Source organism: Rattus norvegicus, chromosome 6, assembly GCF_036323735.1.
Source record: "Rattus norvegicus strain BN/NHsdMcwi chromosome 6, GRCr8, whole genome shotgun sequence".
Taxonomy (NCBI): Eukaryota; Metazoa; Chordata; class Mammalia; order Rodentia; family Muridae; genus Rattus; species Rattus norvegicus.
Genome location: NC_086024.1, coordinates 135,299,730 through 135,312,708, shown reverse-complemented (window position 1 = coordinate 135,312,708; position 12,979 = coordinate 135,299,730). Strand labels below are relative to the sequence as shown.

At 46.9% G+C, this 12,979-nt stretch overlaps 1 protein-coding gene across 7 annotated transcripts in view; it reads right to left on the bottom strand.

The window, feature by feature from the left end:
* The window catches only part of Ppp2r5c (protein phosphatase 2, regulatory subunit B', gamma), a 136,645-nt gene that overhangs the window by 106,883 nt on the left and 16,783 nt on the right, over positions 1–12,979 (bottom strand). For 6 of the 7 annotated variants that reach the window (XM_063262522.1, XM_039112971.2, XM_008764962.4 and 3 more), the window contains one exon: positions 10,236–10,398. The exons of the other annotated variant lie outside the window; for it this stretch is intronic. In XM_063262522.1, coding sequence (XP_063118592.1) covers positions 10,236–10,398 — 163 coding nt within the window. The remainder of the gene's footprint in view (positions 1–10,235; positions 10,399–12,979) is intronic. 7 annotated transcript variants of the gene reach the window in all.

The following is a 12,979-nucleotide window of genomic DNA, read 5'->3' as shown; positions in this document are numbered from 1 at the left end:
TTTCTGACCCAGGCTGGAAAACACTGGTGTTTGCTCTATCTAAAAAAAAAACGGGGGCTGGGGATTTAGCACAGTGGTAGAGCGCTTACCTAGGAAGCGCAAGGCCCTGGGTTCGGTCCCCAGCTCCGAAAAAAAGAACCAAAAAAAAAAAAAAAAAAAAAAAAAAAAAAAAAAAAAAAGACAAGTTTGACAGTACATGCAAGAAGATAGCAAAATATTTTAAAGCTGTAAAACATTTCTTTTGGATGTGGTTATTAGGGGTGTAAGCACATGTGTATGTGTGTGTCTGTGCAATATATACATGTGCAATCACATGTGTGCAGCGTATGAATGTATGTACACATATGCACAGTATATGTGTATATATGTGGTGTGTGCATGTGTGTGCATGTGTGCACATGTGTATACATACACGTATGTGGTGCGTGCATGCACACACATGTGCTTGTGTGTACCTGTACAAAGGCCAGCAGCTGAAGATGTCAGCTGTACTCTTAGATTGCTCTCTGCTTTATTCCCTCAACAGGGTCTCCTGAATCTAGACCTTGCTGGTTTTCATCTAGGTAGGTGAGCAGACAGCTGCCAGAGTCTGTCACATCCCTAAACACTCCCAACTCTGACCCTGGAGGCTGGTCTTACAGGCAGGCATTTTACATGGGCGTTGGAGGCCTGAACTTGGGTCCCCAAACTTGTGTGTCCTGTACTACAACCTACTAAGCTATCTACCAAGCCCACGAGGCAAATTAAATAAAAAAGTCAACTACAGCATCCAGAAATGCAAAAGATCACTGAAATCGAAAGGTCAACAGGTGGGCTGCAGAGGAGACACGCCAGGAGTCGGTGAGACAACAGGGAACGAGTATTCGAAACTTTTATTGCAAAGAGCCAGGATGATTCTGTGCCCGCTAGTGAGAACTAGGGGTACATTCTCTACTTAGTTTTTATAACAGCGACAAGTGTATTTTATGATAAAATAAGAGGACTCATATCCAAACACACACACAAACTACATTTCAATAATAAAGTCAAGTTAAAGGCATCTAGAGCTTCTGGGCATGACTGGGCATGGCTGGCCTGGTGGCACACCTCTGCTCCCAGCACTTGGGGGGCAGATGCAGGCAACTAGCTCTCTCTGAATTTGAGAGAACCAAGTTCAGGCCGGCTAGGGTTATGGAGGGAGACCCGTCTCAAAAGAAGAGGAGGCTGTGCTGGGTCTCGGGCAATGTTTGGCTCGTCTGGCCGGGTGCTCTTCTCCTTGGAATGCTGGGCCCTACTCTTTCACAAGATAATATTTTATTTTCTATTCCCATTCGGCCGCTAAAGGACATCTGAGTTGCTTTTCGGCTGTCTTGAATAATGTTTCTGTGACCATTCATGTATGCCTTTGCATGAACATATATTTTAATTTCTTTTGTGTGCATAGAGTAGAATTGCTGATTTGCATGGTAAGTTTAGCTTAGCCTTAGAAGAAACTGCCACTGCTTTCCAGAAAGGACACACCACTCTCCCTTCCCACAGAGGGAGCTCAGGATGTCCCCTTTTTCCCCTGGGGGGGGGGCACCACACCTGCAGAGATATTCGTCGGAATGAAGAACTGAAGTCTCCCAGAGAAGCAAAGCGGTGAGTGAATTCATCACCACTAGACCACCTTCGTAAGGCTTGCTTAAGGAAACATAAAGAGAGCCACTAGTGATTTAAACAAATGCCTAAGTATAAAATTCACAGGTGGACCAGTTATTAAAGTGTCAGTACTAAAACGGAAATGCCGAAACACGACGAGTAAGGGACAGAGCAGCCCACAGAGGAGCGACAAGTCTTCCTACCCAGTAATGACCTTGATGAAAATAGGTAATTCCACAGGTACCGAGCTCGGTACAATAAAGACAAGGCCCGCCCACATGACACCTACGAGAAACTCACTTGCACAGCGGAAAGCAAATAAACTGACAGTTCAAGGATCAAAAACGGATGTTACACAAAAAGGCGTTCACACAAAAAGACGTCCACACAAAAAGAACCCCAAAGCAGCGGAGCTGCTATACTTACATGGGATAAAATAGAAAAGAGGAAAAGAAAAATTCTAAAAGGAGACTGAAAGCACCACTGTGTAATGGGGGTGGATAACTTCGAGAAGGACACATAACAAACAATTAGACATGTCTGTGTAACCTACAACAGAATTCACAGAGATATACAGCAGCTTCCTGGATCTGTAGGGACAGGACACAGTCACAATGTGATACTGAAGGACTTTTTTTAAAAAAATTTTTGGTTTTTCCGAACAGGGTTTCTCTGTGTAACAGCCCTGGTTATCCTCGAGTTACTCTGTACTCTGGGCTGGCCTCGAACCCACAGACATCCGCCTGCCTCTGCCTCCCAAGTGCTGGGATTCTCCCAGCTTTACTGAAGGACTTTCAACAGCCAAATCAACCCTGAACAAATGAACAGAATAAGCCACGAACAAACTTCTCATTAAAAATAAAAACGAGGGGTTGGGGATTTAGCTCAGTGGTAGAGCGTTTGCCTAGGAAGCGGAAGGCCCTGGGTTCAGTCCCCAGCTCCGAAAAAAAGAACCAAAAAAAAAAAAAATTAATAATAATAAAAATAAATAAAAATAAAAACGAAGTGTGGGAGGAGGGCTGGTGAGAGGGCTCAGTGGTTATGAACATGTGTTGCTCTTGCAGAAGATCTAGGTTTGGTTCCAACACCCACAGGCAGCTCACAACTGCCTGAAACACAGCTCCAGAGGACCCAACGACTTCTGGCCTCCCTCACAATGTACCAGATACACTTACATACATTCAGGTAAACCCTCATACACACAAAATAAAAATAAACACATCTTAAAGTGAAAACGGAGGAAGCGGAGACATAGCTCAGAGGCTAACATCTCTGGCTTCTCTTCCAGAGGTCCTGAGTTCAGTTCCCAGCAACCACATGGTGACTCACAGTCATCTGTCATGGGATCCGATGCCCTCTTCTGGCACTCAGGTGTACATGCAGACAGCATTCATAAATCTTGAAAGAAAATGGAAACATGCCAAAATCTACGAGCTCCAACAACAGAGAGGTAAGAATGATCTGACATATACAACCAATAAACCTATCACATTAACGGAAGGACGGGCAGAAAGGCTGTACGACAATCTTGACATCAGATAAAGGAAGAGTCCATGGCTTTCTGTGACAGTGCATGTCTGCAATCCCAGCCCTCAGGAGGCAGAGGCAGGTGGGCCTCTGTAAGTTTGAGGCCAGCCTGTCCTACATATTTTTCTTTTAAAGATTTATTTATTTTATTTATATGTGTTTTCAGACACACCAGAAGAGGGCATCAGATCACTTACAGATGGCTGTGAGCCACCATGTAGTTGATGAGAATTGAACTCAGGACCTCTGGGAGAGCAGCCAGTGCTCTTAACCACAGAACCATCTCTCCAGCCTTCCTACATACTTTTATAATTTAGTTAGTGGGTTCTGAGAAGGCTAGGCTGACTCCATGACAGGCTTCAGATTGGCAGGTAAGGAGACTAAGCCTAAATCTGTTTCCGAGAACTAGGCATTTCCAGGCAAGTCCTCAGAAGCTGCCCCACCTGCCACCTGGCCTGAGGCTAGGACAGGGTCAGCAGCAGTTTCTAGACTTCCTCAGCTTCTTCCTCAGCCAACAGTTCCAGATCTCCCCAGCAAGTTTCCAGCCCTCACACCCTGGTAATGGAATGTCTGAAGAGACGGACCCAACAGATTAACACAGAGGTCACCTCCCCCGGAATCCCCTAACATGCTTTAAATCAAGCCTGCGAGCTCACTCGGGGGTCTCTCTACTCAGGTGATGGGAGACCCCAGCATGCTGGACTTTGCAGAATAAATCACTCTGTGTTTACAAACTATTTGAGTCCGGGGTGTCATTCTTCAGCGAATCATAAACCCATACAGGTTCTAGTAAAAAGAAAAGAAAGAAAAAGAAAGGAAGGGAGAGAGAGGGAGAGGGAGAGGGAGAGGGAGAGGGAGAGAGAGAGAGAGAGAGAGAGAGAGAGAGGGAGGAAGGAAAGAACAGGATAGCAGGATAGGCACAGAAGGGACACATTTCACAGCAAAGGCTGTGGATACTGAATGGGAAAAAGCTGAGGGCAGTTCTTAGGTGGGGAGCAAGATAAGGATGCCAGCTGCACACTCTTACACTCAGCCATGCTTCCCGTCCTAGACAGAACGGTTCAACAGGAGAAGAAATCAAGGGCAACCAAACCGCACAGCTACATGGCCCTGCCATACAGAGAGCTCTTCTGTTTGCTTTGTTTCAAGACGAAGTTTCTCTGTGCAGCCCTGGCTGTCCTGGAACTCACCCTGTAGACCAGGCTGACTTTGAACTCAGAGATCCACCTGCCTCTGCCTCCTTGAGTGCTGGATCTTAAGGTGTGCATCACCACACTCAGCTGATAGCCTGAGCTTTAAAACAAGGTAGTTTTTGTGTTTATGTGTTTCAGCATTTGGTCTGCTTGTGTGTCTGCACCAGATGTGTGCTTGGTGCCTGTAGAAGACATAATAGCGGACCTGATCACATTATGGTTTGAATGGCAATGCCTCCCACCCCCACCCCACCCCACTGTAGGCTCATAGGGGGTGGTGGTATTTGATTAGCAGGTGTGGCCCTGTTGGAGGAAACGTGTCACTGGGAGTGGGCTCTAAGGTTTCAGAAGCCCATGCCTGGCCCAGCCCAGAGTTTCATTTCTTTCTTCCTGCCTGTGGATCTGGATGGAGAATCTTGGCTCCTTGTCCAGTCCCATGTCAGCTTACGTGCAGTCATGGTTTCCGCCAGGATGATATTGCACTAAGACTCTGCGACTGTAAGCCAGCCCCAGTTAACTGTTTGCCTTTCTAAGAGCTGCCTTGGTGGGCTAGAGAGATGGCTCAGTGGTTAAAAGTGCTGACTGGGGGTTGGGGATTTAGCTCAGTGGTAGAGCGCTTGCCTAGGAAGTGCAAGGCCCTGGGTTCAGTCCCCAGCTCCGGGAAAAAAAAAAAAAAAAAAAAAAAAAAAAAGCACTGACTGTTCTTCCAGAGGTCCTGAGTTCAAATCCCAGCAACCACATGGTGGCTCACAACCATCTGTAATGAGATCTGATGCCCTCTTCTGGTGTGTCTGAAGACAGCTACAGTGTACTTGTATATAATGAAAAATAAATCTTTAAAAAAAAAAAAAAAAGAGCTGCCTTGGGCATGGTGTCTCCTCACAGCACTGGATCAGGGACTAAAGCAGATCCCCTCCCCTGCAACTACGGTGAGCTGCCATGTGAGGGCTGGGGCTTGAACCTGGGTTCTCTGGAAGAGCGGCCAGAGCAGACCATTGAGCCACCTCCCCAGTCCCTATTTAAGAAAGTTTTAAGGTTCGACTAATAAATAAATACCTACCAAAACTGATAAAAGAAAAAAATGATGTAAGAATTTAGTAATGCTGCCAAGCACAAAATCAACATTTTAAAAATGAGTGTAAGCTAGGCCTGGCACTGCAAACCACACGCCCAGCTACAGGAGGCTAAGGCAGGGTGCTAACAAATCCAGGGCCTGTCTGGACTATAGGGTAAGTTTAAGGATAGTCTGGCCAAATTAGTGAGTTTATGTTGCAAAATAAAAAAGCCAAAAGACGGCTGGTGATGCAGCCCAGTACTTAAGCATTTTCCTATGATGCCTGAGGTCCTCGGGTCAACCAGTGGTACAGTGAAAAGAAAAAGGGACAGCCAAAGGAAGCTGGGCACCGTGGTCTGTGCTGCAGACTCAGCTGCCTGGACGCATCACTTGGGCTCACAAGTTCAAACCTGGGGAATACACCGAGACCAGCTCAAAAACAAAAGCAACCAATCAAACAAAAATTCCAGGATCGTTAGTATGTATTGACAACAAATTGGCAGAAAAACAAAGAAAACGTCCCACCCCTAATGGATATAAACAGTAACGTGCTCAGGAATACACTGGAGGAGGAACGTGATTACGAACCACTGATGGAACAGATGGAAGACGGAAGAACATGAGCCGGTGTCCGTGGGTTGACTGAAGGAATATTCTATTATATGAACGACTTCACTACCTAAGGTAACCCGACCAATTCAATATAATTCCTATCAAAATACTAAATGCCATTCTTCACAGAACTAGAAATAAAAACCAAGTACCACAATCTGTATGGAGTCACAGAATATCCTTGCAGCGCTGAGATCAATGGCGGACCTTCTGTATTCTGGAGGAGCACTCTACCAAGGAAATGTCCTCTCACACCCACCCCAGCAACTGTGGGCAAAAGGAACAAAACTGGAAGACTTAAAGAACCAGACTGCAGATACGGTCTACACAGCTGTAGCACTGGCGTACAACTGATTCAGACTGAGACTGAAGTGGAAACCGATAATCAACTATGATGGTCAACTGAAGGATGCCGGGGAGAAGGACGGTCTGCTAAACGGCGCCTGCAAAACTGGACAGCCACATGTAGAAATATGACGCTAGACTCCTGCCTTTTACGACATAGAAATGGATCAAAGATTTAAATCTAGGTTTTGAAACCAGGAAACTAGAAGACGAAAATGCAGGGTGGACTTGATTCTAATGACTCCCTAGGAGCAGAAGCAACCAAAGAAGAACTATACAAATGGGGCCAGAGCAAAGTAAGAAGCACACACACAATGTGCAGGCAGAACAGTGCAAGAGCAGGTCCTCCGGGGGACAGAGGCCAGGCGCATGGGCAGCTCAACCCCTAACACCCTGAGGTACCTCTTTCAAAAAAGCAAATGACACAAATCTAGGGGATATGAGTCAAGCCACATGGAGGAACCATTCCTCCCTGGCCTGTGGTTCAAGGACAAACACCAGCAAACATTCACAAGACGTGATAGATGGTTGGGAATAGAAGTTAGCATAGCCATTGTGGAGTTGCCTCAACAAACTGAAACAGAGCCGCCATCTGACCTAGCAAAGGCCATTCTGTGATGTACCCAAAGGAGCCATGCACACATGCGTGTTTACTGTGACACTGTTTCAGGAGGCAAGACAGGATGTCAACTGTGGGATCCACTGAAACCCCCAGAATGGACACGGGCAACGTGGTACACAATTAGTAGTCTCTATTAGTGACCGTAAAATGTTAAATTCGTTTGTTAATAGCACAGGGTAACTGGAGGACACCACATTAAGTGAACGGCACAGAACACCAAGGCTGCATGTTCCAAGGGCAAGAACGTGGTGCCCACAGCTGGCTTCTCAGAACCTACAGGAAAACTAGTAGTCACGAGAAGAAGCCAAGCTGGAAAGATAACGGGTGCCAGGACAGTTAGAGAAGAGCTAAGTCCCAACGTCCTGTAGCCTCAGGATGGCCAGTTCACAATTGTTACAGATTTCAAAATACCTACAAAGACAAAACGATGTTTAGGGACACGGAAGACTAAGTGCCTTGCCTAGGTTGCTACATATCGTATACATACGTCCACATTGTATACATCACACTGTCCTCAATAAATGCTGTAATTACTATGTGCCAATTAAAGAGAAAACAATGTAAACAAACAAACCAAAATACTCTTAATCCTTGAGAGCGGCTCAGGCTTCTTCTTATTGCTTTAGAAACTAGCAAATAAAAGGATCCCCTAAACAAAATCCACACAAAGCTGGAGAGACGGATCAAGGTACTCTTCCAAAGGTCCTGAGTCAGACTCGCAGCTCCCACACAGTAACTCCCAGCCCTGTAAGTCCAGTACTGGGGGACCTGATTCCTTTTGGTCTCCTCAGATACAACACACAACACCCATATATATAAAATAGGATTGGGGGTGTGTGTGTGAAAAAAAAAATCAAATACAGACAGAATGCAGATCTGCAGTCCCCTGTCCACGGGGTGGGAGTGGGACTTGGCAGTAATGGGGCAAAAGTACCTGGAAGACAGCGGGACCACTTTAACACCTGCGTGTGAAATGGTTGTACGCCTGTACACATTTATTAGACAATTATTAAAACTTCCACTAATGACAGATGATCTCAGGGTATATAAATTGTGTCTCAATGAAACTCTAAAAGAGGAAAAATATCTAACTTGAAGTTGGAGGCCTAAGAGTAGGGCTAAGGGGAAGGGGGAGGGGGAGGGAATGGAGCTTATGGACAGGAAACCGGGAAGGGGAATAACGTTTGAAATGTAAGTAAAGGGGTTGGGGATTTAGCTCAGTGGTAGAGCGCTTGCCTAGCAAACACAAGGCCCTGGGTTCGGTCCCCAGCTCCGAAAAAAAAAAAAAAAGAAAAAAAAAAACTTAACACTTAATACTGTAGATATAAATAACTTTATATTAAAAAAAAAGAAATGGGGGCTGGGGATTTAGCTCAGTGGTAGAGCGCTTACCTAGGAAGCGCAAGGCCCTGGGTTCGGTCCCCAGCTCCAAAAAAAAAAAAGAAATGTAAGTAAAGAAATATATCTAATAAAACTTTTAAAAAAAGAGTAGATCTAAGGTTATTCTCTTTATAAGATACATTGCTTTTTATTGGTATTAAATTAAAATTAAGAGAATTCAGTATCTGACTTAATAAATAAGAGAAAAGTATTTTTTAAAAAAATCAGATAATTACCAAGAAAGTGGGGATGAAGGGGTAGTGAACAGAAACAGTCAGAAGAAGGGGGTGTGACCCCCAGATACGGGAGAGGAAAAGAACCAGTCAGAAACCACAGGAGACTATTACAGAGTGACACTGCATGGGCCACTATGCGAGGACGACACAGATCATTACAAAGTGCTTGGCCCAGCTGAACCCACTTCATGGGCACACAGGTCACCTCATCTGATTATTTCTGAAATCCAGGCATATCCATCCTCGTCACAGGATGACGGCAGGAGAACCCCACGGACTGCCTTCAGGAAAGAACCCTGAGTGTCTGGGTCTGGTGAAAGGATGCTGCAAGAGGAAGGGCTGGTGAACGGAGAAAGACACGGAGAGAGAGGCAGAGGCAGAGCAGTGGCTCCGAGGAGCCTCTGGCAGAGACTTTTTCAAACTGGTAAGGCTCCCAAGACAGAAATCACTGCAGCCCATGCTGAGCTCCACCTGGGCTCTGGCCTGTGTGAAGTGGGCAGGACACAATCTACCATGCCCTTATGACAGGCGCCAGGCTCCACACAGTTCTGAGCCTTCTCTTTTTTTTTTTCTTTTTCTTTTTCTTTTTTTTTTTTTTTTTTTTTCGGAGCTGGGGACCGAACCCAGGGCCTTGTGCTTGCTAGGCAAGCGCTCTACCACTGAGCTAAATCCCCAACCCAGTTCTGAGCCTTCTCAACCCCACACCACACCTCTCCCATTTGGCCTCCTGGGGGCAGTGCAAAAAGACTCACTCCACTCAACGCCCCGATGTTACATCCTGATGGGCAGTGACAGGGATTCACACTTGGTTGGTGCCATACCCTACATCCACAGAATGGCCACCCACCTACTAGCAAATGAAGGAAGAGAGCCTTCACTGGCCCCTCCCCAGGCACATCTGCATGGAGTTCTGCTCCGCGCTGGCCCTGGGAGGGCATTGGGAATACACTCTAAAGGAGGCCGACTTCCAGCTCTCTCCACACTCAGTCAAGATTAATTATAAACCATCCATCATTACAAACTTCAGGTATGACAGACTCGGACAGCCACTCTGTATTGGTTTTAGATCTCAGAATATGTAAAGACCATCAGAGGGTCACATCTGACCACAGTCCTCGAACCATTCTCCTTGTCAAAGTCTTATGACCTCAACACCAATGCCTCCTGGAGGAAACATAAGAGTTTAATGGTCCTCTGGGGAAAGAGGTGGCTGTGCCAAGGGGAGCAGTTCCAAGTAAAGAGCCCTAGGCCACGGCTGGTCACAAGAAAGGGACTGAGCTGGCTGGCCACGGTTAAAGAAGCAAGCCGTGCCTGGACTCTCGCGATGGCCTGGACTAACCCATTCTAAAGGCCAGAGTTGTGAGGCAAGCCAGAGAACCACGGAAAGAGACGCAGCTGCTCACTTACAGCCTTCAGGGTTTTGAGTTTTCCTTACTGTCTTACAGTAGTGTGCTTGTAATGTATGTACCCATTAGACTTTTATTCTCCAAAGCTCTGGAATGAAAACTATTAGTGCAGTAAAGCAAGTGGCACTCAATCCAACCAAAAACCGAATCAGGAGAAAACAAAACTAAACTGGATCATTAAAGTAAGGAGCAGGCAGGACTGGAAACAGCCTCTCTCCCTCAGCCACAAGCGAAAATTACCTTTTAAAGATGGGAGCTTTTGCAGTTCTCTGTTATTGCTGGCATTAAATCGTGAAGAATTCTGCCGTTTGTCTTTCTTCACAGGGACGGGCTGAGGGACTGGTACTTTTATTTTAGATGTCGAAGACTGGACAGATGCGAGGCTGTTTTTCCGGCTGGCTATCTGTTCTCAAAAGAAAAAGAAATGAATGTGGGAAATGGATTATTTAAAATGACTGCTAATACAACATAACTGAAATGTAGAAAATATACACACACGCACGTGTGCACAGCGGGGTGGGGGGTGCACTCGGGCACACGTGTACACACACACACGCACGCATGCATGCACGCATGCATGCATGCACGCACACGTGCACTGCTCTGGGGCAGTGTTCTTCTTACCTCTTAACTGGAGCTGCTCGAGGTTGAGCCTTAAGTCCCATCGTCAGCAACCCTGGACTACAAGAATCAGGCACCTGACTATTTATGTCCCCTGAAGACCTTTGAGTTCTTTTGTTTGGGGACAGTCTTACTTGGTAGCTCAGGCTGGCCTTGAATGCACTGCATAACAGAGGCTAATCTCCAACTAGTGGTGATCCTTCTGCCTCAGCCTCTTGAATGCTGATTGCAAATGTAAGCCATCTGCCCGGTTTCTTCTAAAATGTTACCATGATGTGGCAGGCTAGGTAATGACTGCCACAAAAATGGTCACACCCTAATCCCTAGGACATGTGGACATGTCATCTTTTGTAGATATGAATTAAGTCAAGGTCTGCAGAGGGAAGACCTCACTATGGAGATGGACGGTGTCAGCACAGCACTCCTCATGAGGGAGGGTGGTGTGATACGGAAGGCAAAGAGATAACGGAACCTCAGGTCCAGAGTCAGGGAGACAGGAGGCTCAATGTGACTACACACATTGTGGCTTGAACACAGAGGAGGGGCTGTGAGCTAAGACATACCACCCTGGGCCTTCCCTGGGATTGTAAGATCTGAGAGCATGCACTCCTACAACCACTGCACAGAGGCGAGAGAGAACACCTCCAGTGACAGCCGGTTCTCACACGGTCATTACTCTGTCTGCAGGTTCCTTCCCTGAGCCTAAAACTGGCTTCTCTTTGCGTACACCTTCTGATGATATGATAGTCACCAGGGCTAGACAACTTCCTTGTGGCCAGCTACAACATGGCCAGTGAGCTATCCCTGTGAGGAGAGGAGATTGAAGGAACACACAGCAAAACCCCTGGAGGCCCTTGTCACCCACAGAGGTCCAATGGCTATCTCACCACAAGCAGACCTGTGGAGCTCGTGGGCTCTGGGCCCCCACTCGGAGGGGTTTCTGTGTATGACCAGCTGACCCAGGACACTGTGGCTTTCCTGCTACCACTGTCTAGAAAGGACAGGCACCATCTACACCAGTGAAGGCAACACAGACACACCCTGTTCGCTGCACCCTACCCGCCCCAAACAGTGGAACCTGAATCTGTACAGATGTCCTTTCAAATGGCTGTCAGTGGGGCTGAAATGGGTAGAAGGTGACAGAGGAGGAGGAAGACACACACTACCCACCTCTGGCCTCCATGCACCCACATGCACAGACAAGCACATCTGTACACACATGTGCACATCCTTACCCCGACACATGCACTGAAAGGTCAACAAGCTCCAACCTGAAGCTACAGACCCTTACCCCCTCCCATCATGACGCAGGGCCATGGAGACCAGCCACCCCAACACGAACCCGACTTCTCTGCTGCCATCCTTGGAACGTGTGCTTGCTAAGCAGTGAAGGCCTGCTTTGTTTTTACCATGCTGCTTAGGAACATTTGGACAGGCTGTCCCAAATGTGCCCAAAGTAGCAGAGCCCTGACCTGAGAGTGGGGGTCGGTGCCCTCCCACAGTCTGTGGCTCTGGACTTTCTCTCTGATCTCCATGTCTGGAATGGCTTGATCTTGATCTCTAGGGTGCTGGGGCGGAAGTGTGTGAACCTTTAAGGGCTGGAGCCTAGCAGGAAGTTTTTCTATCCTGGACTGAAAGGTGGTAAGTCACACACAGTCCCGCCATTGCCACCTGCCATTCTGTCCTCGCCAGAACTGAGTCACCCCCAGAGCTGTGAGCTAAATGACATTTCCCTTTGTAAGCAGCTATGCTTGGAGTTTATTACTGTGACAGACAACTCATAAAGAATCTCTCACTCTGGGGTTGGGGATTTAGCTCAGTGGTAGAGCGCTTGCCTAGCAAGCGCAAGGCCCTGGGTTCGGTCCCCAGCTCCAAAAAAAAGCAAAAAAAAAAAAAAAAAAAAAAAGAATCTCTCACTCTTACATCTGGCACAAACTAAAATAAAAAATAAAAAGAAATAAAAGGCTCGCCTGTGGGCTGGTGAGGGTGATCAGTGGGTAAAGATGCTCGCCACCAAGCTTGACCACCTAGGTAATCCCTGGGACCCAAATGGTGGAAGGAGAGGACTTCCACAAATTGCCCTCTGAACGCCACGTGTGCACTGTAACCTCCATGTATGTGTGTGTACACATGTACATAGAAATACATGAACAGAGTAAGAGGTTTAAAAAGGAGGCTCCACCTACAACTCCTCCCTTCATGGAGCCCTTCCCTCAAGTCAAGACTTATGTGTTGGCTTCCCTGGGCTGCTCCTTCAAAAGCTGGAGATGTGGCGCCATAAAAGCACTTGCTACTCTTACAAAGGACATGGGTTCGGTTCCCAGTTCCCACACTGGGCAGGTCACATAGCCTGGAATTCCAGC